Raw genomic sequence first — 27,956 nt, 5'->3', positions numbered from 1 at the left:
CAAACCTCAGATCCTGGAATTCACAAATGAATGCCTCGTGCATGCCGTTTCCCCCGTGCCCTAAATGACTGGCTCCAAGGAGCTGCTGTTCAAGTGAAAAACAAAACCACACAATGTGTACCTCCCTCACCTGAAGCAATTGCTGCTGCTGCTGCTTCATCTGGGGAGATGCTATCTGGGCTTCTGTGGTTGGACCGCTTCCCACCTTTGCTGCAAGACCACGTCCTGGCACATCAGGCAAGCAATTGAAATGGGCTTGCAACTTCCTTTCATGGGATTAAAAAACAAACTTGCATTGAAGTTGTGCCCGGAATGGCTTTTCCATGGCAGCAACAGGAGTGCTTTGCAAACTTGTTATAAATGGCCAGCGTTGTTATTGCCAGACTCGGGAATAAGGCAGTTTTCGGAACTGGATTGACGGAGAAGCGAGCAGGAATTTGGCAATCTGTGGCCTGCGGCCAAATCCAGCCATGGCTTATTTTTTTTTTTATTTTTTATTTTTTTAAAGATTTTTTGTTGTTGTTGATGTGGACCACTTTTAAAGTCTTTATTGAAATTTTTTACGGTATTGTTTCTGTTTCCTGTTTTGGATTTTTGGCCACGAGACATGTGCGATCTTAGCTCCTCTACCAGGGATCGAACCCGACCAGGGATCGAACCCGCACCCCCTGCATTGGAAGGCGGAGTCTCAACCACCGGACCACCAGGGAAGTCCCACGGCTTATTTTTGTTAATAAAGTTTTCTTGGAACACAGCCGTGGCCATCATTTACATACTGCTTACAGATGCTGCTTTTGTGTTAGGATGACAGAGTTGGAGTTGCTGCAGAGACCAAGTGGCCCAGAAGCCGAAAATATTTACTGTCTGGCTCTTCACGGAAAAAGTGTGCTGATGCCTGTTCAGGAGCCCCAGTAAGGGGACCTCTGGGCCTTTCTTTAACTACAGTTTAATGTGAGTTCGACATCCACACTCTTTCTGCATCTGCTCCCAACAGCGCTGGGCCCTGCTGCTGGGCGAGTTGTTTGAAGGTACAGCTTCCTCCATGTTCCCCGGGCGGCGGCCTGCTGGCCTGTGGTGTCCCGTGCCTCTCCCAGCAGAGGGGCTTTTAGATGCAGGTTCTCTGCGCTCACGGGCTCTCCCCAGCCTCGCAGCTCCCTCAGCCCTCACACGGGCTCCAGATCGAGGCACGGCAGGCTCCCCAGGGTCCTTTTCGGCTCCAGCTTCCTTGACCCAGGCCTCCCATCAGCCGTGGCTCTGCTGCTGTTTACATCTGAGGCATCACACACAGGCACCCTTCTCTGTGGTTCTGCCAGCTCGCCCCTACGTTAGCCTCGTTTCTCACAAGCTCTGCTGAAATAGTTGCCTGGGCAGTTTCTCCTCCCTCCACACTGCGCCACACCTGCCAGGATAGTGTTGCTGAAGGATGGCTCCTGCTCAGGAACCTCCCCTGGCTCCCCAGGGACCCCCAGATCAACCCTCAACCTAGTCTTCGAGGCCGTTTTGTCTCCTCATGGCGCTCTGAGGCCAAAAAGGTCTTCCTCCCTTTCCCCAGGGATGGTCTGAATTTCCCCTTTGCCGTTCCTCCCCCCTCACACCGGTCAGAATGGCCATCATCAAAAAATCCACAAACAATAAATGCTGGAGAGGGTGTGGAGAAAAGGGAACCCTCTTGCACTGTTGGTGGGAATGTAAATTGATACAGCCACTATGGAGAACAGTATGGAGGTTCCTTAAAAAACTAAAAACAGAACTACCATACGACCCAGCAATCCCACTCCTGGCAATATATCCGGAGAAAAACATGGTCTGAAAGCATACATGCACCCCAATGTTCACTGCAGCACTGTTTACTAGAGCCAAGACATGGAAGCAACCTAAATGTCCATCAACAGAGGAATGGATAAAGAAGATGTGGTACATATATACAATGGAATATTACTCAGCCATAAAAAAGCATGAAATAATGCCATTTGCAGCAACATGGATGGATCTAGAGATTGTCATACTGAGTGAAGTCAGACAGAGAAAGAAATATCGTATGATATCACTTATATGTGGAACCTAAAAAGAAATGATACAAATGAACTTATTTACGAAACAGAAACAGACTCACAGAGAACCAACTTATGGTTACTGGGGGGAAGGGTGGGGAGGGGAAGGGTGGAGGGAAGGGATAGTTAGGGAGTTTGGGATTGACATGTACACACTGCTGTATTTAAAGAGGATAACCAACAAGGACCTACTGTACAGCACAGGGAACTCTGCTCAATGTTATGTGGCAGCCTGGATGGGAGGGCAGTTTTGGGGGAGAATGGATACATGCTTGTGTATGGCTGAGTCACTTTACTGTGCACCTGAAACTGTCACAACATTGTTAATCGGCTATATTCCAATATAAAATGTTTAAAAAAAAATGTTGTGGTCCCACCCCCACTGCCCATCTATTAAGATCTGGTTCATCCTTGGTGCATCCCAGATCGATTTTCCTCCGCATGCAGCCAAAGGTGTGTTCTCATTCCCTTGAGCCCCCTGCCACTTTACTGCGTGACCCTGCATAGTAGGCTGTGCTGTTAGGACCCTTTCTTTCTGCTCTCCCCAGGTTGTAAACCCTCACAGGGCAGGGATTCTCTCTCAGCTGTAGTTATATTCCTTGCACCTCCCGCCAAGCAGGCTCTGTGTGGCATCGAATTGGAAGTCACACAGAGCATGCACGCCAGGGATGAGGGCGGCTCTTTTAAGTGTACCTACTGTGCGCCAGCTGCTGAATCACGACCTCATGATGCATGTATTGTTATCCTCACCGCACAGGTGCAGAAACAGCTCAGAAAGATTGACGTGGCCAAGCGCTCTCAAAGCCAGATTTGAACTTGAGGCTCCGGTGCTCCAGCGCCACGTGGATAGGACCAGGGTGCGATGTTGTAACCACCCCTGCACACTCAGCCCCTGTGCAGGGGCTATACCAGGAGTGTCTGCACACACACTCCTCTGCCTGCCTGTGTATTAGAATCACCTGGGAGCTTGGAAAATACTCATGCCCAGGTCCAGCTCTCACACATTATATCGCAGTCCTGGTGGTGGTGGGCTGGGCATGGGGGGGGGGCGGTGCTGGTGTGTTTTTCCAGGTGATTCTAGTCTAGTCCCCACTCCCTGAGCCAGAATAAGAAAATAGACTGTGGGAGGGCTCACGAGGGCAATTCTGAGCTTCAGCTGCTGCTCCAAGAGGTTGGCTGCTTCTTCCGTGAGTCCCTGATAACCTTGGCCCTTTCAGAGGTGAGGAAAGGCCCGTCTGTCCCTGGCCCTGGTCTCTGGGTGCCTCCTGTCTCACAGCATGTCCGCAGGTCTCCCTTTTGGGCTGGGCCCCCATCTCGGCAGGTGACCGGAGTGTGCACCTCAGACTCCCTAAGAGGTGAGCCTCCCCCAGATGCCACCCAGCTTTCCCATAGAGAAGAGACTGGACGTGAATTGGAAATGAGGGAGTGCTTTTAATTGGCATCTAATTAAAAACAAAACAAAACAAAACAAGCTCTTTAAGCTTGAGGGGAGACAGGTTTGTTGAGGATGGAGCGCCCAGTGGTGCAGTGGTTCTCAAAGTCTGGTCCCCAGATCAGCAGCATCCACATCACGTGGGAGCTTGTTAGAAATGTAAATTCTCAGACACATCCCAGATGCACTGAATCAGAGACTGTGAGGTTGGGGGTCCAGCAGTCCGATACCCTCCAGGTGATTTTGCTGCCAGTGAAGGTTGAGAACCATAGCTCTCGATTGATGGTGAGTGTGTGTGTGGACAACTGAAATGTCAGTGGTGTTCACCCCTCCCCAACTCTGGGCACCAGAGACCCCCGGGGGGGTTTTATAAAACCTTGGACTCCTGGGCCTCATCTGAGGGTTTGGGAATCTATATTTTTAACAAGTGCTCCAGGAGATTCTGAAATGCAGGTGGGTTTTTTTGTTTTGGTTTGTTTTTGAATCGTGGTAGCAGAAACCTGATAAATATTGCATTCTTTTAATAATAACTTTGTATCTACTTGGTGCAAGGTGAGGACAGTTCCTCTTTTCTTTTCCTCCTGGAGTTGCGGCTCCTTCGTGTCTAATTATCAAGACATTTCCATCAGTCCTGTTACCCGTTAAGTACAGACAGCCATTGCCGTTAGCAGGCATCTTCCTTATTGCTGGATTGTTCCTTGCTACGTAAAAGCCGCAAGTGGGTTTATGGCCTCATGCCTACTTAATTAGTCCAGCTTCTCCAAATTGTGTTTTAAGTGAGTGAAGACATTAGCCTCTGATCTAATTGATCCACAAAGCATCTTTTCAGAATGTTTGTGTAGCTTAACTCTGGAGCCAGAGAGGTGTCCCTGAGGCTTTCAAGAGGCCACGGGGTCAAGGAGGTAAGGACCGTACTACTCCTGTGACCCTTGTGGGTCGCTCTGCAAAGAGCAGTTTTGATTCAGGACAAGAGCGGCAGGCACAGGCCCCTGCCCTCTCTAGAGGAGCGGATTCTTTTTGTTTTGCCCGCAGCTGCCTCTCTCCTCACCATCCTTATGTCATCATAAATGTCCACACCTGTGTGATATTTTATGACAGGGTACACCTGCTGGAATGGAGCAGTTGTCATGTTTCAGATCTGCGTAGTACGGATGTCGTGAAGCCTTGTGACAGAAATGAAATATGACTTCTGCTCCATTTCTGCCACCCTTCCTCCCACTGCCATTGCCCTTTTACTCCCGAGGTGGAGGTCACCGGGCTGCAGACCTGCCAGCCTGCTCGAGGTGACTCTGGTGAACCCAGGGGACCCTGCCCACATGCATCCACTTCTGCATCTGGCTTCTTTTAGGCGTCTCTCAAGTCCCGTCATCAAGGCCTGAGTGAACCCCCCAGGCCCCTCCCCACCTCTCAGGCAGTCAGGCTGTCTGCCTTTGTTCTTCCACACGGCGTTACCTATTATAAGCCTCTGTTAGAGCATTTATTCCATCGAGCTTGTTTGTGTTACAAAGGAAAGAAGGGACTAAATGAAACCTTTGTTTTCACTTGCCCAGACCTTTCTGAAGGATCTCTGGGAGAGTTTGAAAGCCATTTTAATGAGACCAGGACTCGCTAAACTTCTTTTCTCGACAATGGCCAGTACTTGGTGCTTGAAAAATAATTAACTAGGGCTGCATGAGTTGTGAGCTGGCCTTGACTTGGTTAGAAGCACAGTGGAAACAGGAATCAGAATCGGAATGCCGGCGATCGAGGGCAACACAGATGTCCCATCCTTGGTCATGATCGGCGACCTGTACCAGTGTTGAGTACTGCCCTGCAGAGCTCACCCCCAGGCCCAGTGCTGACGGAAAGGCTGCAGTAGTTTGTGTTGTTGTGTTAGCGCTGTGCTAACCCACATAGAATCACCTGGGGGGGCTTTAACAACATCCCAGCACCCAGGTTGCCCTGGCTTAGAAACTCACGGAGGGACCAGGCATCTGAAATTTTTAATGCTTTCCCAAGTGCATCCAATCTGAAGGTAGTATTGAAAACCCCTGGGTTAAAGGAGTCTGTTTAAATGTGTGGGGTTGAAATGAGGCTACAGGAATTACTGGGCTAATGTCTTTTTTTATAATAAAGGTAAATAGAATAGAGGCATGCCAATCAGCACAGGGGTGTGTGTGTGTGTGTATGTGGACATTGCAGAGAGGCTGTGGATGCAGGCATGCTGACACCAATGCCCATGTTTATACATTTGGAGGAAGGCTAGATCCACTGACTCTTCTTCCTTACTTTCCTTAGCAGCACATGCCCAGTCACTCAGCAGAGGCAGCCAGATCTCCCCAAAGATGTAATGCTGCCTCTTTGATGCTTCTCAGATTTTCCTGTTCATTTCCATTGCCACGGTACTGACCTTTTCTTCTCCCTTCTCTCAGTAATAGTCCAGCCTTTTTCTCTGCTGTCATTCACTCCTGCATTCTTCCACTCCATCCATTCTCCACACTCTGACCATACCTGAGTCACTCTCATGTTTTTAGAGCCTTTGCTGTTCCCCATACCTGAGGATAAATGGTGATCGTGGCTGTGGATAGCCCTTACCTAGCATTTAGACATACATGTGTTTATGCCTGGCACCAGCTCTAAGAGGTATTTTACAGATACCTATTTTACAGATGGGACAATGAAAGCATGGGGTGACTTGCCCAAGGTCACACAGTCACGACGGCCCCAGGCTTTCTGACCCCAGAGCTTTGGTTCTGCACCCCTCAGCTTCCCCACCTCTCTCGATGCTCTCTGGCCATGTAGGGAAAGGCTGCTCTGTGCTAACAGACTTTTCATACGTTATGTCTAATCTTCGCATCCATCCTGCCAGGTAGGCATTATTATTCCTCCTTCATGGAAATCAGGGCTTGAAGAGGTTAAGTAACTTGACCAAAGTCACAGAGCTAATTAAGGAAATAATAGGTGCGATTCAAACCCGTTGCTCCTCCCTCCAGGCTCTGCATTCTCTCCACCACACTGCAGGGGATTGTCTGATTCCTTTAGGGTGGCCTCTGTAGCTCGTTATAGTCTGTTGCCAACCTATCTTTTCACTACGTACGTTCCATTCCATTATGAAGTCATGCCACCCAACTTTTGCTCGCCCTGTTCCTTTTGCCTGGAGTGTTCTTCCCTGCCCAACTAGGACTCCTACGACAGGGACTCCTGTCTTGCTGATAATACCCTGCGTGGAACCTGCAAACAGCAGGACAGGGAGGCCATTTGCATTTTCTCTCCACCTCAAGGAGCCTTAAAATGATGCACCTCCTCTTGACCGTCCTACTGTGATTTTGCATCATGAATGTAACATGTAACCAACATACATGTCTACTTTTCTGCTACGTGGCATCTTTGAGGCCAGGTGTCCTCCCTTCCTCCTGTTTCTATCTTTTGTGTCTAGGGCATTGTGAAGCCAACAGCAGATGTTCAGTAGATATTTGTTAAACAGGTGAAGGGCAGACAAAGATGCAAAGGTGGGGAAAGTCATCAAACTCTACCACCCGAGGGACCTCGGTGGGGCTAGAGTGCACAGGTCAGGGACTCAGGGATGTCTTTACCTCTAAGGAAATGTCCACTGTTTAGAAATTTCCAGAAGGAAGCGAAGAACTAATGATTATCCTAATGAGCTAATCTAGCTTGTCCATTTTGCTCCCCTCCCAGGTTTTTGTTTCCTTGTGTTTTTATTTTCTTCAATACGCTTTGCTAATAACCTCCTGGTAAAAAGCCCGTGGACCCTATATCCTCCAGCATGGACTTCATAAGTAAGATGTAGTTGGGAGAGAGCCTGTGAAAGCTGTGGACTTCAGGACTTTCACAGGACTCATGAGACTTAAATGGTGGCGGCCGTGGGGATGCGGAGGTTGTTCTTATGCAGTGAGGCAGAATCTTTCAGAATGGAAACAGATGCCAAGGAAAACTTCTTCCCCGATGGAAGTTAATTCTTTAACCATTAAATTAGGGTTATCATACTAAGTAAACGGTTTTTGGACTCTTAAGGTTTAAATCACTTGGCACAGCTGGTAAAAACAAAACAAAACAAAACAAAAAACTGCGAGGCGGGAGGATCCGGGATGGGCAGGTGCGCTGCGCGACGGGAAGGGAGCCTCCCGGGTGGTTTCCATCAGCACTGGCGTTGAGATTGCATTTTGCACCCCACAGGTGAGCGTCCTTACCACCCTGGAGCGGAGGTTCAACCTCCAGAGCGCCGACGTGGGCGTGATCGCCAGCAGCTTCGAGATCGGCAACCTGGCGCTCATCCTCTTCGTGAGCTACTTCGGGGCGCGCGGGCACAGGCCGCGCCTCATCGGCTGCGGAGGCATCGTCATGGCCCTGGGCGCGCTGCTGTCGGCGCTGCCCGAGTTCCTGACCCACCAGTACAAGTACGAGGCAGGCGAGATCCGCTGGGGTGCCGAGGGCCGCGATGTCTGCGCCGCCAACGGCTCCGGCGGGGACCAGGGGCCCGACCCGGACCTCATCTGCCGCAGCCGGACCGCCACCAACATGATGTACTTGCTGCTCATTGGGGCCCAGGTGCTACTGGGCATCGGTGCTACCCCCGTGCAGCCCCTGGGCGTCTCCTACATCGACGACCACGTGCGGAGGAAGGACTCCTCGCTCTACATAGGTAAGGAGCTGCCCCAGAGCCGGGGGCGCGGTTCCCTTTTGGTTGATTCTCAGTGTCAGTAACCAGGGCATGTTAACAAAAGAAGGAAACGTGGGCCCCTGAAGTTTTAACTTTCCCGGAGCACTGATTCTCAGACTTGGATACACATCTCGGGTGTTTTGGAAAATGCTGATGTCTGAGTTGCACCTCCAGAAGTTTCGGGGTAGTTGGTCTGGGGTGCATCCTGGGCATGTAGTTTTTAAAAAGCTCCCCAGGTGATTCCAATGTGCAGCAGAATTTGACCTCTGCTGTGCTAGAGCCTCAATAAACCTTGAGTGGGAAGTCATGGTCAGGGGAAGTTTTATGTTTATTTATCTGCCTTTTTGTGTGTGTTTGGACTTTGGGCTATTCGGCATTAGCCACCGAGGAGTACTTGGGGATCTACACATTGGAAACCCTGTTTTTAATCATCAAAATGATCTCCTGGTCATTGTCCTGTTGAAGCTCAAAGAGAAAGGGGATTGCATGCCGAGCATTTGGTATTATTCAAAGTTGGTAACTTTTCGTAATTTTTTTTTTTTTTTTTTTTCTGTAACGGGGTATGCACTGGAACTGCATATTTGGGAAGAAATAAGGTACATGTGAACTTTGAAAAAATGTTTTGTGCTGTAATGGTTTCTGCTATTTTGTACTGGAAGGATGGAAGCCATTTGCGGGTGTTGGGTTAAGAAACATCCAAGTGGTGAATTACACTTACAGCAAACGTGGCTCCTTCACTGCTTCTAGGCACTGCCACATGGTCATTTGTAGGGTGAGGGCTGGCCTGCCGAGCATCTCCATTTCTTGTTTACCAAGTTTAATTTTGCCTCCCACAAGCTGTTGGATTGTATGACATGCCCCCAGTCACTGGGTGCTAAGCTCTGAAAAAATTATATCCACCCACGGAAGCTTTGTGCTTCCCAAAAGCGGTGTGCCTTGGAGTATAAAGTTAATTATAATATGAAGTTTAGGTTAAAATAGAATTTGATAAGAATTTGTCAAAAAGCTTCCTATCTGCCAAGTTTCCACCATACGCTGCCCAAGCTTTCTGAGACAGGAGGGTTCAGAACAGCTACACACCTGAATGCTAATTTTCCTCTGTGACTTTCTGTCCCAACTGTGGCGTAGATGACTTTGTTGAATAAATATGTCGTATGTCTCAGCCCTCTGTGAACAGGCTCTAGGAAAGAAAGGTGGAGAATATGTATCTCCCCATCCAAGGGATGGAGCCCCTGTGGACCTACCTGTGAAACACAAAGTAGAAGAGAAGATTGCTCAGGCCGAAGATGGCTAGTCGCTTCTCCCTGTGGTTAGGGGTTTCCATAATTGTGTGTGAAGGTGGGCACAGTGGGGAGAGGGGTCTAAGGAAATCATTTACATTTTGATGCTTTTAAGGCTTCAGTGAAAGCCCCTCCTCGTGAGTCTGTTGCAAACCAGGACATGGGCCACAGCATGTAGCCAAAAGAGTCTCCCCAGGTCCATCCGGGCCATTGGTCTCTGACCTGACCGATATCACTCTGGGACCCTAGGATAGATATTTTTTGGTAGCAGTAATGGCAAATAGATAAATCAGGGCACATGGAAGGACATGGGGAGTGAAAAGCTGAGTTCTTGTCTCTGATGAGGAAATCAAGTAGAAAAATGTCTCCCCAGAATGCCTCCTGGAGTCACACCAGTGGTAAATCACCTCTGCTTGGGGGCCCCTGCCTGGAACAGCAGGCTCAGAGCCCTCTTCCAGAAGTCTGCCCTGATGAGTTAGGCTGTGGTATTTCCTGGCACTGGATGGGACCTGGTCTGTCGGTACAAAGCTTTAGGACGTGGCCTCATTTTGGTTTTGTGGGAGGTGGAGGCTTGGGCCGCAGGGCTGACCATACCAGGCACAGGCCCTTCTCTCTTTCTGAGACCTTGTTTCTGGGATTTACAGTGAGTCTTTGGTAGGAGGAAAGTCTCAACCAAATTTCTAATTGGGCATCCTTTTCCTCTATCATAGTTCAACATTCACAGAGTTGGGAGTGTCTTTTTGTGTGGTGTGTGGGCATCTTGGTGGCATCTGGCCAAATTCCAAAATATGACAGTACAGGACTGTGGAGATGGCCTTCCTGAGTGCTTCTGAACTTGTTTCCTGGGTCTGTGTTTACAGGGAGCAACAGAGAGCAAGCTCTCTGCACAGATTGGCCTCGGTAGGTGGCCTTTTATTCCATGCATGGTTTGAATTCTCCAGGAACAATTTAAAAAGACCATGCATATGCAGAGCATAACTGATTCAGTCATTTATTGTACAGGTCATAAAAAGTATTTGTGATCATGAGACTATTTTAGCATTTATCTCATCTAATAGGGAGCTAGTTTCTGAAGCCACTTAATTTGGCTTCGGGAAGTATTTGGGGGAGCCTGCTGAATGGGATTGGTATGACTTATGGCCTCTTAACTCCCTGCAAGAGAAAGACAGTCTGAAGGGACTGGTGCTGGGACTGTGGGTGTTGATGGTATCCACTGGGGTGGCGTAGCATGTGTGCCCCTTGGTTCCAGCTCTTGCAGAGCTGGTAAGAGAGAGAGGCCCATCTAGCCATCTGATCATATGCCTGACATGTGAGTGTAAACTGGAGATTGAAAGGTTTCTAAATCTTGCCAGTGTGAAGCACAGGTTGTTCACAGCTGCTCCTTTCCTGCGGGTGTAAGCAGGGAAGGGGTCGATAACTATGCAGCACTCTGGCCACAGGCCACTGGTGACAAGCCCTGCCCCTGGGTCACCAGCTGGGTGCCTTCTGCACAACTATGGCCATGTCCTAGACCCCCTACAGCCAGGGGGAAAGGGAAGCATTCCATATTAAATCAAGCTGATATTTTCCACCCAAGTCACTGTTTGCTTCAGCCGCCTGTGGCTGAGTCACTGCCAAACTCCTGGATTCCTTGATGGTCATTCACAAGGGGCTTCTCCTGCTGGCACTGTTCTCTGGCCATTCCTGCCCAGCCTGGGGAGGGAGCCAGGGGAGCTCATTACCAGGGGACAAAACCCAATGAATGGGGACGCGGCTCTGCTGGCAGGCTTTTCAGGACCACACAGTGTGGAGCCAAGCCTCACAGCGTGGCTGGACGGTGACCCGTGGGTAGCACGTGGCATTCCTTCTTCCCAGAGAGACTGATGGAGCAGAGTGGCGGTGGGGACCGTTTGATACGGTGGCGTGAGTGGGGTCCACCAATCGACCCTTTGGGAATTACTCGTGCCGTTAACCCATGTTGTGACCTTCCATGAGCTCAGTTTTCTTAGCTGCCCTGTTTCTCCGAGTTCAAAGCACAGCCGGTTGTATTGTAGGCAAGAGTAAGTAGGCTAATGTAATGGACTCGCTGGGTCCTTTCATTAGATTGCTATGGCAATTGGTTGGTGCCTTGTTTTGTCTTTTTTTTTTTTTTCTTTTTTTCCCTTGGGGAGGAAAAAGCTCCAAATGAGAGTGGTAAGGATATTTTTTAAAAATGACTTTATTTCTAGTTAAAAAGTATTACACGTTCACTGTTGACAACTTTGGAAGTATAGAAAAAGAATCATTGAAGAATAATTACCCTTAGCTTTATGGTTGTATAAAATCCTTTTTTCTGCATCGGTATGCTTTTCAACACACACAAAAAATGTGTTTATGATAAATAATGTTTTGCTACTGTATTCCTCTCTTAATATTTCATGAACATTTCCCCATGTCACTAAATATTCTTCGATGATATTCTTTCTGCATACGAATATTCCCTTGTGGATCTATACTGTAATGTTTAATGCCCTCTATCGTTGGACATGGGTTTGTTTTTTAAATTTTACTGTTATAAACGAAGTAGACAGGTGATCTGTGCTTCTGAAAGGTTAAGTAACTTGTCTAAGATAATGAATGGGGCTGAGCCCCAGGCATGAGAGTGATGTTTTTTCCAGGTACGTCTGGGATCTGTGACAAGGCTGGGGTGGGTGGGGCTGGGTGCAGAGGGCTGGTGGATGCTCCAGGGGGTCAGGTGCAAGTAGAGGCATTCTGCAAGACAGCCTCAAGTCTTTGGGAAATAGATATCAGAGGAGTCAGGAAGGTGAGAAGAGAGCCGTGTGTCTCAAATCCAAGGGGAGAGGTGCGATGGGAATGGAGAACGGGTGTGAAGGCAGAATAGAGAGTTGGGAGGAGGAAGGAGGGGGAGGAGAAAGAAGAGGGGGCCTGGCTAACAGTTCACATCAGGGTTTCTTGAAGGAGGTTGTGCCCCTGTTTCATGGTGCTTTAAGCAGAGCTCAGCACAGATCAGAGCTGGTGGGTTCCGTGTTCTGCTCACCTCTCACCAGAACTGTGGACAGCATACCCTCACTCCGCTGTTCATTCTGTGTGGAATCATGATAGCCATTAGGAAATTGCCCTTATGTTGTGTTGGAAATCTGTCTCCTTACAACTTTCCACACACTCACTGTCTCTGGTTCTGCCCTCTGGGTCCACTCTGGGGAATTGTGATCCCTCTTCCACGTTTGGTACCTCCACAGCTGGCTGAGCACCAGCCTCTCACGGGCAGGGAAGGTCACCTAAAATTTGACTCTTCTGTGCTGGGACCTCCGTTCCTTACTTGATGCAGTTTCCTGCCACACTCAGCCACCGTTTCCCTCTTTACGAGGGATGCTAAGGCTGGAGGGCTTGTTACTAGGGGACAAAAACAGGTGAATGGGGCATGCAGGATTTGGGTACTGTATTGCTTTGCTAAGGCTGCCATAACATAACACCACAGACTGAGTGACTTAAACAATGGAAATTTATTTTCTCACAGTTATGGAGGCTGGAAGTCCAAGATCAAGGTATCAGAGTTGGCTTCCTCTGAGGCCTCTTTCCTTGGCTTGCAGATGGTGCCTTCTCCTCCTGTGTCTTCACATGGTCTTCCTTCTATGTGCACGTATCGCTGGTGTCTCTTTGTGTGTCCTAATTTCCTCCTTTTAAAAGGACACCAGTCAGATTGGATTAGGGTCCACCCATATGATCTTATTTAACCTCGACTACCTCTTTAAGGCCCTATTTCCAAGTAAGTCACATGCTGAGGTACTGGGGGTTAGGGCTTATATATATGAATTTTGGGGGGGACATGATTCAGCCCATAACAGGTACCAAGAGGACCAGTATCAAACAAGCTGAGACTCCTGCCTCTTTTGTCCTAACTTTTCTATAAGGAACTTCATTGTCATGTTTGTTTGTTTTTTCCAAGTACTCAAGGAATTATTAGAGGATGTAGTTTTAAAATTTTTTTTATTTTGGCACAATTATAGAATCACAAGTTGTTGCAAAATACAGGGAAGTTCCCCGTACCCCTCATCCATTTTCCCCCAATGGTAACATCTTGCATCACTGTAGTACAGTATCAAAACCGGGCAATGGGGCTTCCCTGGTGGCACAGTGGTTAAGAATCCACCTGCCAATGCAGGGGACACAGGTTTGAGCCCTGGTCCCGGAAGATCCCACATGCCGTGGAGCAACTAAGCCCATGCGCCACAACTACTGAGCCTGTGCTCTAGAGCCCATGAGCCATAACTACTGAAGCCCGCATGCCTACAGCCTATACTCTGCAACAAGAAAAGCCACCACAATGAGAAGCCCATGCACCACAACGAAGAGTAGCCCCCGCTAGCCCTAACTAGAGAAAGCCTGCATGCAGCAACAAAGACCCAATGCAGCCAAAAATAAAAAAAATAAATTAAAAACAAAAAACAAACAAACAAAAAACGGGCAATGAACATGGATACAATTCATGGGGTTTATTCAGATTTTATCCGTTTTATGTGCACTCATTTGTGTGTTTCTGTGTGTGTATAGTTCTGTGCAGTTTTATTACATGTGGATGATGGTGTTTTAAAAATGCAGAATGGGATCAAGGTGAAAGCAGATTGTGTTGAGTCGTGTGAGTGTTTGGCCGACAGATATACATGTGATACCAACACACACGTGCATACACACACACGGGAAGATATGGAGACAGGGAAGAGGCTGTAGGTAGAGCAGGGGCCAACTAGAAGAAGGGGATTCTTTGAGGAGGGCTTCTGCCTTCCCCAGAACGGGATCCTTGCAGGGTACCCAGATACACAGAGCAATTCCTCCAAGTCGGGAGGCACATATATTAGACATGAATGTGTCACACTTTTCTTCGTTTATCACTTGTGTTGAAACCCAGTGGAGACCTCCACATTCAGGTTAATGATGCAAAGAGAATTATTCTCAGATTTCATCTGCCAAATGTTTGTTTAGCACAAAGGTCACTAATACCAGGCAGCAACCAAACAGAACTAAATTTCTCTTCAGAGCCCTGGGAGCCCAGAGTGATTTTGTTTCTGATGAGTTTTTATTTTAACTTGACATTGGGGAAAAATGTGTTTTAACTCTCCAAAGAGTGTGGGTCGGGTATGGATCAAATACACTGTGACTGCAGTTCATCTGAAAAAATAATTAAAAAGCCATCCCTCGTGGGAGCAAGCACAGAAACTTCATTGATATTGAAGTTTCCCTTGTTAATTTCTTTTTTTTTTTTTTGTAAATGAATGAGGCTGTAAAACGTCAATTTGTTTTGTCTGCCTTCCAGTCCCTCTCTCCAGCGGCTGGTCACATGCCATTTTCAGTGTGTTTTAGTAACTTGCTAGGAGACATGCATGTGGCTCTTATCTGGCACTTCCATATTGCCTGGCTGGTGGATGTTTCTCATTCATTTTCAGCCACTCATAATTCATGCCCCTTGATTCATGGAATCACTGCTGTGCTCACTGCCTCAGTGACCTTGGGCAAGCCTCTGAGCTTGGGCTCTGGAGTCTGACAGTCTTGAGATTCAAATCCTAGCTCCTCCACAGACCTGCCCACCGGGATTTCAGACACGTTTTCAGTTGACCTGAGCCTGTTTCCTTATCAGTAAAATGAGCCTGGAATCTACCAAGCGAGGCTTTGCCTGGACATTAGGTATCACGTTGTGGTGGAGGTCAATAAACGCTGTCCTGTTCATCTTTGTGGTCGTATCATCTCCATTTCCAAATGTAGAAACGGAGGCAGGAATAAGCGATTGACTTATTTAAATACACGGGCAGGTCTTTTGACAAGAGTGGTTGGATATTGATTTTCAGCCTGTGATGCAATCCATCCAGTAGATCTGAGAAGAGCAACCTCTTCCATCCTGAATTAGATCAGCAGAGCTCTTATTTGCCTGCACACCCCTTCCTGCGGCTCATCTCAAAGTACAGAAAGTGCTAGAGCTGTCCCAAGCAGCAGGCGATCTGGTTTGTATTAAGTCAGAGGCACCCCACAGTATGGCCATTGCCCCAGTGGGATATATTTATTGTCTTTTTGGGTTCCAGCACATTGCTTCTTAATTTGCTTCTTAATATTAGTTCAGTTTTTGAAAGAATGTATTCTTGTTTTAGTAAAATTGGGAAAAACAAAAACAGAATAAGAAAGCATAAATAATTTGTAAGCAGATACCTATAGAAAATTATTGTCAATGTTTAGGTATATTTCATTCCAGCCTCTTTTGTTTGTATTTACTTTTACCTAGTTAAGACCATACTCTAGGTAAACCTGCTTTTTATCAATGATAAACCTTTTTGTGTATCATAAACAGTAAACATCATTTTAGATGACTGCATACTATTTTGTCAATCTAGAAAATCTGGAATGAGTTCATTGGGCATTTAGGTTAGTTTGGATAGATTCAGTGGGAGCTGGAAACCAGCCTATTGGCTTTGCTGTGGCTTTTTCCGGAAGATAAATGAAGGGCGTCATGAAAAGAGGCTTTGGGCCGGCAGTGAGCGTTGGTGCCCTTGTTTTGCAGCCCTCTCCCACATCTGCTCAGGGTAGCAATCCTAAGTCCTGCCAGGGCTCAGCTAGCAAATGAGGAAAGCCGGCTTTGTGGAGACTGGGGAACCAAAGGGCCTTGCCTTGTCCTCAGCCATCGTTGCCCTGTGGGAACTCAAAGTCAGTCTTGCCAAATCTTCTGATTTTTAAAGAGAGACTGGAAATGCACATTTTTCAAGTGGAGTGAATTGCCTGCTCCTTGCAATCGTCTCCCAACCCTCTGTGGTTCAACGATCACAGAAGCCAGCTCGAACACATCGGTGGCTTTCTCTTTGCAGTTCTTTGCTCCAGACCATCAATTTCAGATGGCATTCGCCTTTTGAGTAGCAAATAAATTAAATAGGAAAGGAAAAAAGGAGGGAAGGAAAGCAGTTGCACATCATGAATGCCACAACCAGAATAAGTAGTGTTATCTACTGTGATTCTGAATGATACGCATTTGCTTGGGGAAGGGGGTAGGGCTCTTTCCCAAACTCAGGACACAGTGGCAGAAATGAGTGGAGGACCACTGCTGAGCCGGCCTCTCAGTGTGCTGTCCTGGCTGAGGCTTTGCTCCTGCCTCATAAGAATGGGAACTGCAGAATGGAAAAGAAAGGAAACCATTTCTCCCAGCTAAGCATGGGCAGAGGAAGAAGAATCCTCCTGAGGGTTCCCTGAAGGGAGCATGGGAATGCAGAAACCAATACCATTTGGAGCTGGTTGAGGCCTGTGGATGTTTACTGTGTGTGAGAGAGCATCTTTGCTCAGGGATTTTAGAACACAGCATCATAATGTGTGATAGGGGGGACTTCTCTGGTGGTCCAGTGGTTAAGACTCTGTGCTTCCAATGCAAGGGGGCAGGGGTTCGAGCCCTGGTCAGGGAACTAAGATCCCATATGCTGCGTGGTGCAGCCAAAAAAAAAAAAAAAAAAAAAAGGAAAAAAAATAGGAATAATGTGTGATAGGAAGAAAGACCAGAGGCCCAGGCTGACCTAGAGAAGATTCGTGGGGAAGGTGAAGATGCATGTGAGGGAATTTTCCTTCCATAAGCTCCTCAAAGTCTACTGTTCGTTACTTCTTTACTACCAGCCCTTTACTGCACCTGACTAGTGAAAGCAGACCCATTCTATTTTTCTTTTCAACTGTAACGCAAGTATTATGCTTACATGAAAGATTTTGAGGTATTTTCCTGAATAGCATGAAACCTTTTTGTCTTCAGTTATTTCTAGACTATTTATTTCTCCTTTTTACAGTAGTATTGGCTTTACTTCCTCTTTTCCTTTCACCCACAAGAAGCTTTCTGTGAGAGCAGACACCATGAAGGGCTTGGTTTCTGTAGAGGATTGTGACTTGCTATTGTTAGATTAGGAATTACTATAGGTGAATGTCCTTCCTCTTCGGTGGGAAGTGAGTTCTTCATTGCTAGAGAATTCTTTAGTGTTAAAGTGCCTCACATTAGAGTCTTTTTTGTGGATGTTTGCTTTTGTCTGTCCAGAACCTCATTGTTTTCATTGGGAAACTGCCTCTCCTCATCCCAGGTGGTTCTTGTGGGCTGCAGAGATGATCATGTGGTCCAGGCATGGCCAATCATGACACAGAGAAAGGCTGTGGTCTGCAATGAATGGCCCAAGGAGTGAGACAACCAGAGTCCGCCATGAGGTTTGAAAAATGGGCTGGAGGGCTGGGGCAGGGAGAGAGAGATCACTTTCTCTTCTAGGACTGCTAGCTCTAACACCTCTGAATGCCCACAGATTCCAGTGTCCATCTTTGTTTTCACATGCAGTAAACTTAGTCTAGGAATGAAGACAGTAGACCAGGGGGAAAGAGAGGGCAAGAGGGCTCCCTGGATCCAGCTATGCCTGAAGCTTGCATCCCAATTAGCATTCCCCTTAGAATCCCCTTGAGCACATAAATTATCCTTTCCAGCATTTGCAGTCAAATGTTGTGGATTAGGATCCTGTGTAATGAGGCTTAAATGTCCACTCATGTCATGTCAGAGTTCGACTGGATTGCTTTCCTCTTGAGTTTTGACCAAGTACCTTCCAACAATGATGAGTGTTTCTGTCCGCATGTAAGGCAGGTGTCCAATGGGCAAAACACTAGCTTGTTCATAATATCAAGGTATTCTAAAGAACTAATCAACTCATGGCCCTATATAGCCAATAAAAGGATTAGGTCGAAAGTTCTGGTTTAGTTCTTCATTTCTTTACTTCATAGACTTTTAAGGTGAAGGATAGGGACCCAGAGGCCAAAAGTAATGCCCCCTCCACTTTCTCCCTACCCAGCCACCCACCCCCCTCAAAAAAAACAAGTCAAAGTATTTAAAAATAAATAGGCTTTGTGCAGGAACAGTAAGTGTTTAGTAGCAAATTTCTTATGTGGGCAGGAGAGTGTTGAGCATGTGAAACTTATTCAGTGGTGCTGTTTATTGAATGGAAAAAACATAACCAACCCTGGCTTCTTTACATGGCTGCGCTCGCCAAAGCTACCTTTACTCCCTCTAACGGCTTCAGTGTCAGGAATGAATAAGCTAAATGAATATGTTCCAATCCCAGCTGGGCTTTCCCATTTCATTTTTGCCAAGCAGTGTATGTGTGGTGTATGTGTGACGTGTGTGCATGCATGTGTGTATTTTTGCCGACATACAGATAAAATCTGAAGATACTAAAGCATTAGGTGGCTCATGGACACTCATAAAAGCTTTCTTTTATTGCTTTTTAATTTAAAAAAATTTTATTTTATATTTGAGTATAGTTGATTAACAATGTTGTGTTAGTTTCAGGTGTACAGCAGAGTGATTCAGTTATACATTTACATGTATTTATTCTTTTTCAAATTATTTTCCCATTTAGGTTATTACAGAGTATTGAGCAGAGTTCCGTGTGCTATACAGTAGGCCCTTGTTGGTTATCTATTTTAGACACTCATAGAAACTTAGGTGTAGTCTTGAGAGCTGGGCTTCGTGAATTTGCCTGGAGAATGTCAAGAGAAATTGAGGGCTTCTTAACTGGGCTACTTGAAGCTAAAGGTTTTTGGATGTGCTTTAGGGGGAGGGGTCCACAACCTTTTAAGGTTGTAATGGAGATGTATGTACACACTTGTGGGGAAGCTTTCACTGGATTCTCAAAGAGGTTCATGACCCCAAAAAGGTTAAAACCACTGAAAGTCCTTATGTTGAGCAGACCCTGATGACAGGAGACTTGGGGTGAGATGAACCAAGATAGTCGAGGTGATACGCTCTATGGTGTGACAGATAGCATTTGGGGACTGGAATGTTGTTCACTGCTCAGCCCTCAACTTGCTCTGCTCCCTGGGGCGACGCTGTACTTACAACTGGAAGCATTGGAGCATCGCTTAGGCAACTGTGGGTAAGAAGTCAGAATGTGTTCCCAGTGGTACTGGAGACACCCTCTCAGCCCTCGTCCTCCTGTGCTGCTGCCCCCTCCACCCCACCCCCCCAAAAAATTCCTTGGCGGCTGAAATTTTCCATCCCTACTTTCAGCCTAACCGCGGGTGTTTTGGGCAATATTCAGCAAATTTTTTGTGCTGATTTGAACTGATGCACAGATAGGAAAATCAAAACCTTTTTTTTTTTTTTTTTTTTTGCTCTAAAAGCAAAAACATTTTAAAAATGCACTTGGATCATTAATAGAGTCTGAACTCTCAAAGTCAAAACTTTCCATGTGTTGTTACTAAGAAAAATTCTCTTGAGGCAATTAAAAGCAAAACAAACAAATAGGCAAAAAGTTGTGAGGGACCCAAAAAAATCATGTGAGAGTGCCGAATCCAAAAAAATTTTTAAAAAGATACAAATGAATGTAATTACAAAACAGAAAGAGACTCACAATAGAAAACAAACTGGTTACGAAAGGGGAAAAGGGAGGGGAGGGATAAAGTAGGAGATTGCGATTAACATATACACACTACTATATATAAAATAGATAACCAACAAGGACCTACTGTATAGCACAGGGAACTATACTCAATATTTTGTATAACCTATAAGGGAAAAGAATCTGCAAAAGAATATATATGTGTATAACCGAATCACTGCGCTGTGCACTAGAAACTAACATGATATTGTGAATCAAGTACACTTCAATAAAAAAAAAATCATCTGAGGACATAAATGAACTTGGCAAACTTTTTATGGGTAAAACATTTATCCCAAAGTTTTTGGGTTTGCTGCATTTGAGAAACCTCCTTATTGTCTTTACCAATTACCATTGCCTCTTATTTCAGGTATGGGAGGTAGAGGGGGGTTTGGAGTTGAGCTCATCCTAATGTCTCTCCAAGGAGACATGCTTTTCCCCCTTTCTCTCTAATGTTCTAAGCATGTGATGCAAATGGATGTGATTTCCCACTGCTTCCCTTTTCTGGGCAAGACATTATTAACCATAAGCACATTCACAGCTGCCCACCTGCCTTGTGGGTTGTTAATGGGGTTTACAAAGGGAATTTGGATTCCCAGCAAGAGGCCTCATTAACACAGCAAGGATCTAATAGATTCTAAAATTGTGTATGGACACTCAGAACCTTTGGAAACCCAGTGGTGTCTATTCTTGGATCTAAGTCATTTCACCTGCCCTGGGCTCAGTCTGTACATTTCCATCACCGGGGGGAAAGAACCTTGTCTTGATCGAGCCAGATCAACTGTATTGGTTTAAGTTAAGCATTAATGCCTGTGATTCAGGGACTAAAGACAAGATTCAAAAGCCATCAGGCAGTATAAAGGACAAAATGTCTCCCACACTGGTGCTTTAATTTTATTTTTTTTAAATACCACTTTGTTACTAGCCATGAGCAAGTGTTTAATTTTAGGATCCCTTGTTGTCACCAAGAAAATTCAACAGTTGTCTGCTTATTTAGACAAGTGTGTTAAGCACCCATGGGTTTGAATAATGACCACAGTAACACAATACACTAGCTCTCATTGATGGAGTCTCTACTGTATGACAGACAGGGAATGGGAGCCTTACGTGTGGTTGCCCTTGCTTCCTACTACTAGAGCCCAGAGAGATAGGGGTTGTTATTCTCAGTGTACGGATGAGGAGACCGAGGCCGAGGGAGGTTAAGCAGCTTGTCCAGGGTCATACAGCTAGCAGGTCGCAAGGCCTGGATTATAATCCTGGTCTCCATTACCCCATATCTTTCCCACCATATGCTCCCCTCCCCTGTCCTTAGACACTATGTTGCCCCACCAGGATAATATAGGACCCCAACTGTGCTATGCTAAGTATTAAAAATGGCTTAACCCAACTACCTAATTCTTTCTCTCTTTCTTTGTTTTGTATACAAAATACCTAGAACTGTGGGTTATTTTAGCAGTAAAGTATGAAATGGTGATGAGTTTCCAGGCCAGGAGAGGTCTGATGGAGGCAGGCTGCTCAGGGCCTGGCTTCCCCGTGGGAGTTTTTAAAACTCTCCTCAGATAAAGCTTTCTTCCCACCAAAAAACCCCAGTGACTTCTTTTCACAATCTCCCTGTAGTAGAGTGAGAGAAACACTCACCAGACTGTTTTGTTTACATTGGAGACCTAGCAGCATTTAATTGGTGTACGTTCATCCCTGTTATGCAACTTGGACTTGAGTTGTTTTCACTCGCAGGCTCAGCTCAGCTGACTTGCTTTTCCGTGTAAGTCAGGGAGTGACTTTAGAACCTACTAGGTCACAGCTGGGACAAAACTGGTGAGAAGGTAGGATAAGAAAGATTTCATGGATCAGGGATGAACACAGGAGAAAGAAATACAGATCAACAAGTTACAAGAAGGTCATTCCCAGGGCCTTTCATCCTGGGAAAAAAATCAGCCTCCACAATTGTTCCTCCCAGTGGGGTTGTGAAGAACTTCAAGAATAGAACATCCATGGAAATGAACTGCGTTAGCAGGAGAAGGTAGTTACAGGATGGGTCAGAGAGTGGTGGAGCCCTCCTTTAGCCACTGTGGGGAACATGATGTCCAAGTAGCTGAACACTCTTCCCTGTACAGGCAGACCTCGGAGATATTGCGGGTTCCACTCCAGGCCACTGCAATAAGGCAAATATCGTGATAACGTGAGTTACATGAAATTTTTGGTTTCCCAACGCATATGAAAGTTATGTTTATGCTATACTGTAGTCTATGAAGTGTGCAATAGCATTATGTCTAAAAAAACTGTATATACCTTAATAAATAATATTTTAGTGCTGAAGAATGCTAGCCATCATCTGAGTCTTCAGCAAGTCATAATCTTTTTGCTGGTGAAGGGTTTGAAATATTGCAAGAATTATCCAAACATGACAGAGACATGAAGTGAGCAAATGCTATTGGAAAAATGGCTCCGATTGGCTTGCTTGATGCAGGGTTGCCACCTTGAATTTGTAAAAAATGCAGTATCTGCAAAGTGCAATAAAGCGAAGTACAATAAAATGAGGTCTTCAAGCCTCACTTTACTGAGATCTTGTCGGTGGCCTGTAGAGAAATGACCATTTTTTACTGGTCTACCTGGGGGGAGTAGAGAGAGGGTTCAGAGGGCAGAAACCAGGTGTGAGTGATCAAGTGTTCAATCTAGGAATCAATTAGGAATAAAGTTGGAAAGTTGTGCAAGTGAGCTCCTCCAGATCATGACTCCAGCTCCATATTTCTAGCTTTTTTTTTAATTAAAAGTTTTAATTGTGGTAAAAGAAAGTCATAACATAAAATTTACCGTAATAGCCATTTTTAAATGTGCTGTTCAGTAGCGTTAAGTATACTTACATTGTTGTGCAACAGATCTCTGAAACTCTTTGATCTTGCAAAAGTGAAACTCTGTATCCATTAAACAACTCCCAGCCTCTGGCAACTACCCTACTATTGATACTTTCTGTATTTATGGGTTTGACTATTCTAGTTACCTCATATAAGTGGAATCATGCGATATTTGTCTCTTCACGACTGACATTTCACTTAGGATAATGTCCTCGAGGTTCATCCATGTTATAGCAGGTGTCAGAATTTCCTTTTTAAAGGCTGAATCATATCCCTTTGTATGCATAGACCACATTTGGTTTAGCCATTCATTCCTTGATAGACATTTGGATTTCTTCTACTTCTTGGCTATTGTGAATAATGCTGCTATGAACGTCTGTGTGCAACCTGTTTCTGGCTTGTAAATGACATCTACTTGGGTGTCAGGCTCAGCTTAAGGCCAAAATTCAACTCCTTAATTTCCTCCCAAGTTTGCTTTGTCATTGACTTACCAGGTTCTTTCCCACCTAACCCCTGCATTTAAAAGCGACCACTTCTTACTGGTCATGACTCCTGAAGATCCCTTGTGTCTGGCTCCCAGTTCCCTCTACATTCACTGCCCCAGAGGCTCTCAGCCCTTCTCACCTGGACAATTATGTCTACTTCTTATGAGTCTCACTGTGTCCAATCTGGCATATCTCCAAATGGTCTCCATGGTTCTACTGCTCCGAAGCACGTTCTGTACGAACCTGGAGAGATGTGTATTTTTCTGGAGGCTTTGTTACAAAAGTTCCAAGGCATCTGCATGGAACTTAATAGGATTTTCTTACATGCCCAGTGAATAATAACAATATGCTTATATGTATTAATATAATGCATGTGTCGAAGATAATAGTACTGTAATTTTTGAGATACTTAAAATAATTTGACTCCTTTTTCACAAGTAGAGACATGTTTAATTCAATTGTCTACATTTTATTCACACACTCATTGATTTAACAGACATTGGTTGAGAACTTACCATGTGTCAGTCAAGGTGCTGGAGATCCACGGAGGAATCAGTCCCAGTACCAGTCCGTAAGAGTAGTGATAACATCGGCAAACACTTATATGCACTTTCTGTGTGCCAGAGACTGGCGAAGCTCTTTAGTATATTATCTGGTGTGATTCCCAAAATAATCTTTTAAGTTTCATTGTCTGCATTTTATGGGAGGAAATCAGGACACAGATTGGGTAACACGCCCAATAAGAGACAACGTGGAGATTTGAGCCTGGGGGGTTTTTTCTCCAAGGAAGGTGTTCCCAGCAAACTCTATCAGCAACTGTCATGAAAAGCAAGAGCTTGAAAGATAGGGCAGAATGAAACACCAGACTAATAGGAACCTGCACCCACAGTTGTATATGTGGAGTGGGGAAATATTGACCAGATGTGCTCAGGAATATTTTACAAGCATGAGTGGTGACTCAGTGCCTTGCAGAAAGACAGGCTGTCTTCCCAACCATGGCGGCTGTTAGAGCCTTGCCTGTTCTCAAAGCGAGGACTTGTGTAAACTCTGTGTCTCATAGGTGTCAAATGCTGTTCCCTGATGTGATGCATTATCCAGGAAAGGAAATAACATGACAAAGCCTCTCACCCAGACTCAGAAAGGAAGGTGCTGTCTGAACTGGCTCTCTGGATGTCTGGGAGAAACAGTTTCGGAACTTGGTAGTGTTTACAGCTGGGCAGGTGGTGTTGACTTCCTGTGAATCACGGAGGCCAGCCCGAGAGGGACCGCCTAGCCCTGTGTGTGTGTGTGTGTGTGTGTGTGTGTGTGTGTGTGTGATGATGAAGGGAGAAAGTGGAGATTGTTATTCATCACACCAAAGACAAAGCATGTTCTTTTATGGAATCATTTCACTCCTGTTGGAGATGACCAAGCAAATAGTCCATGAGCATTAAACTTTTAAAGTCAGGATGGAAGATTAGTCTCCACAGCTTGCCGTCTGCAGTGGTGAGGACTTAGAAAGCTGTGGGTGGTAGGCAGCTCCACTGGGAGAGTGCACACCATATGCTGGGCCCTGAACTCAGCGTTGCCCTGTGTTCCTCATTTTATCTTAGTCATGACCATTTTACAGCAGAGGAAACTGAGGCTCAGCAGAATGAAGTATCTTGTCCAAAGTCATATCTCTTGCTAAGTGAGTGATAAGATTTGAGCATAATGTCTACTGATTGTGTCTGACCCCACAACTGAGATTTTATAGAATAACTGATTTTTTTTTTTTATTATGGGAAATTTGAGTCATATCTAAAAGTAGAAAGGATAGTTGAGGTACTTCCCTGGTGGTCCAGTGGTCAAGACTCCAGGCTTCCAATGCAGGGGGCCAGATTCAGTCCCTGGTCGGGAAACTAAGATCCCACGTGCAGAGTGGCCAAAAAAAACCAAAAAGGTGGTTGACTGAAGCTAAGTGTGCCCATTGCCCTATCATTATCAACACATGACCTTTCTTGTTTCATCTGTATGTACCTCTACCCAGTCTCCTCTCTCCTTGATTGTCTCAGATATATTGCTTCAGAAATTTTCAGATGTGTCATTTTTGGGGCAACTATTTAGTATTTATTTCTAAAAGATAAGACCTCTTTAAAAACATAATCACAATATCATTGTCCCGCCTTACGAATTAATAACGGTTTCTTAATATCAACAAATACTACTCAGTGTTCAAATTTCTGCAGTTGTCTCAGATAAAAATGTTTAATCAGATCCCCAAAGCTCTATGCTTTGCAGTTAGTTGCCTTGTCTCTTAAGTATCTTTTAAATCTGTAGGTTTTTCTCTCTTTCTTCCTGCCAGATAAAGAAAATGGATCATTTCTCCTGCAGTTTTATATAATCTGGGTGATTCTTTTTAACATGTTCTTCTGTCTCCTACTTGCATTTCTTGTAAGTTTGTTGTTAGAGCTAGAGGATTGAGCAGATTCAGGTTATTTTTATTTATTTATTTATTTATTTATTTATTTATTTATTTATTGCCAAAAAACACTTCTAGGTGGTGATGTGTACTTCCATTACAAGACCCATGATGTCTGGCCCTCTCTTTCTATGGAGTTGACAGCCATTGTTGATCATGGCCTTGATAGTGGTAACATTCAAATTCTAGCATTCCTTCTTCATTTATTACTTCTATTAAGAGAAAGTTCCTTATTTCAACTATTTTATTATCCTGAGGTAGTACTGGAACAAGAATAGCAGGAACTCTTTGAGTTCCCGGACCCAGTTCCAACGTGTGCATGTGGAGCCTTCCCCACACCAACAAGCAGTTCTGGTGTCCAAGAAATCAACTCAATTCTGACTCTGTCTACCCGGAGATAGAATCAGACTCCACAGGTAAAGGGCTCAGTCCTGCAAGACCTCCCTCCATTTCAGATGTCATTTGCACCTTTGCTTCTGACTGAAGCGTATAAATCATAAGTTCCTATGACCCCCTCCTTGGTTCCATTAATTTGCTAGAATGGCTCACAGAACTCAGGAAAACCCATTTACTCAACTAGATTACCGATTTATTATACAAGGATATTAAAGGATATGAATCAATAGGCAGATGAAGGATACATAGGGCGAGGTCTGAACAGAGGAGCTTGGGGCCCAGCACAGTGGCACACGGAAGCATTATGGTTCCCCAACATGGGAGTTCTCTGACAAAGGAACAAAAAAGTTGTCCTTCTGGGCTTTTATGGAGGCTTCGTTACATAGTCATAATTGACTAAATCATTTGCCGGTGACACTGATTCAACCTCAAGCCCCTCTCCCCTCCCCAGAAATGGGGGGTGGGAGGGGTGGGACTGAAAGTTTCAACCTTCTAATCACGTATCCCATGGTTGGTTCTCCTGGCAACCAGCCCCACCTGGGGTGGGATGAGTAGTCACCTTCATTAACATAAACCCAATTGTGATGGAAAGGACTCGTTATGAATAACAAGACACCCATTTCACCTTTGTAGAATATGTATTTCTTATAGATCATAATATCAGAATGATTATCGAAAATAATTTAAGATTTTTTTTTTTCTAGTTCTTTTTGTCCTTAAGGTATATCCTATTAGGGATATATAGTTATATTACTGTGTTTAAAAATCATTAAAATGGCTTCTCTCTGTGTGGTTAGGACTCTAATTCAATGAGCAGTTAAACTTATTCCATGTTGCTTTTGATTTTTATAGATTACTTCTTAAAATATAAGTTTTTATAATTATGTAAACTACATGGTTTCAAAGTCAAATCTACAAAACAGGAATATTCCGAGAATTCTAACTTCTGAAACCAGTCACTTCTATCTATACCTTCCCTCACCTTCAAGGTAGCCATTTTTTTGGTTTGTTTTGGGTTTTTATTTTTCTGTATTAAAAATGTAACCAAATACACTTCTATGTTAATATCTCCTTTTTATTGAATAAAATGTAACTATTCTATACATTTTCTCCACCTGACTTTACTTGACAGTATATGCTGTAAATAAAGGAACATTGCATTACATGAAGGCTTAGGATGTTTAGCATTATGTAGAGGCATAGAATCATTGAATTTTGAGAGCTGGTGGTAATAATAGCAAATACTCGTGTGGCGTTTACTCTGTGCTATGCGCTGTTCTAAGTGCTTAACATAAATTCACTCAGTAATTCTCATCATAATCATCCTCTGGGGTATGTACTATTATTGTCCCCATTCTACAGATGAAGAAACTGAGGCACAGGGAGGTGAGTTAGGTAACTTGCCCAAAGTCTCAGAGCTGGTGGGTGGAGGATTTGAATGTGGGTGTCTGCTCTCATATACCACATTTTGCTTTAGAATTGCCAGAGTCTGGTTTTTTGGTTATTTCTGAGTGAGGAAGCTATAACTCCTGGGCAGTTAACAGTCCAGCTGCCCATGTGCCCTGCCCCTAGATTTATTACTTTTTCAAATGGTCACTAGCCTGCCTTGAGCTCCTTGTCGAGCCTAGAATTTGGTTCTAAAAAACTTAGCCTGTTCCTTCATGAATGCTCAGAAGACATGAGATGCCTGGGTCAGAGATAAAGGATTTATTACTCCTGGCACAATAATCAGCACGTTTTGACTGTTTCCTTGCCCTTGTCAGTGCCACAGGGGTGATTTGGAGGGCCGGATGGATGGATGTCTGCTCCTGAGGTGAGTTGTGTTACAGGAGACAAACATTGCATTTGGGGAATCCACTGCTTTTCTAGCAAGCAGTAATAAGCAAGCCTATTTTTTGTCTTAGGGGGAGAAGTTTTCTCCTTCATCAAGGTTGCTTGCTGAGAAATGGCTGGGTAATAAATGGCC

The 27,956-nt window shown here is 45.1% G+C and overlaps 1 protein-coding gene across 2 annotated transcripts in view; it reads left to right on the top strand.

Annotated features, from left to right (window-relative positions):
- The window catches only part of SLCO3A1 (solute carrier organic anion transporter family member 3A1), a 326,566-nt gene that overhangs the window by 54,146 nt on the left and 244,464 nt on the right, over positions 1–27,956 (top strand). For both annotated transcript variants that reach the window (XM_068537556.1, XM_068537553.1), the window contains exon 2: positions 7,657–8,122. In XM_068537556.1, the coding sequence (XP_068393657.1) occupies positions 7,657–8,122 (466 nt within the window). The remainder of the gene's footprint in view (positions 1–7,656; positions 8,123–27,956) is intronic.

Source organism: Eschrichtius robustus, chromosome 1 (genome assembly GCF_028021215.1).
Source record: "Eschrichtius robustus isolate mEscRob2 chromosome 1, mEscRob2.pri, whole genome shotgun sequence".
Lineage (NCBI taxonomy): Eukaryota > Metazoa > Chordata > Mammalia > Artiodactyla > Eschrichtiidae > Eschrichtius > Eschrichtius robustus.
Note: the sequence above shows the minus strand (reverse complement) of the source record. Positions and strands in the feature narration are given on the sequence as shown.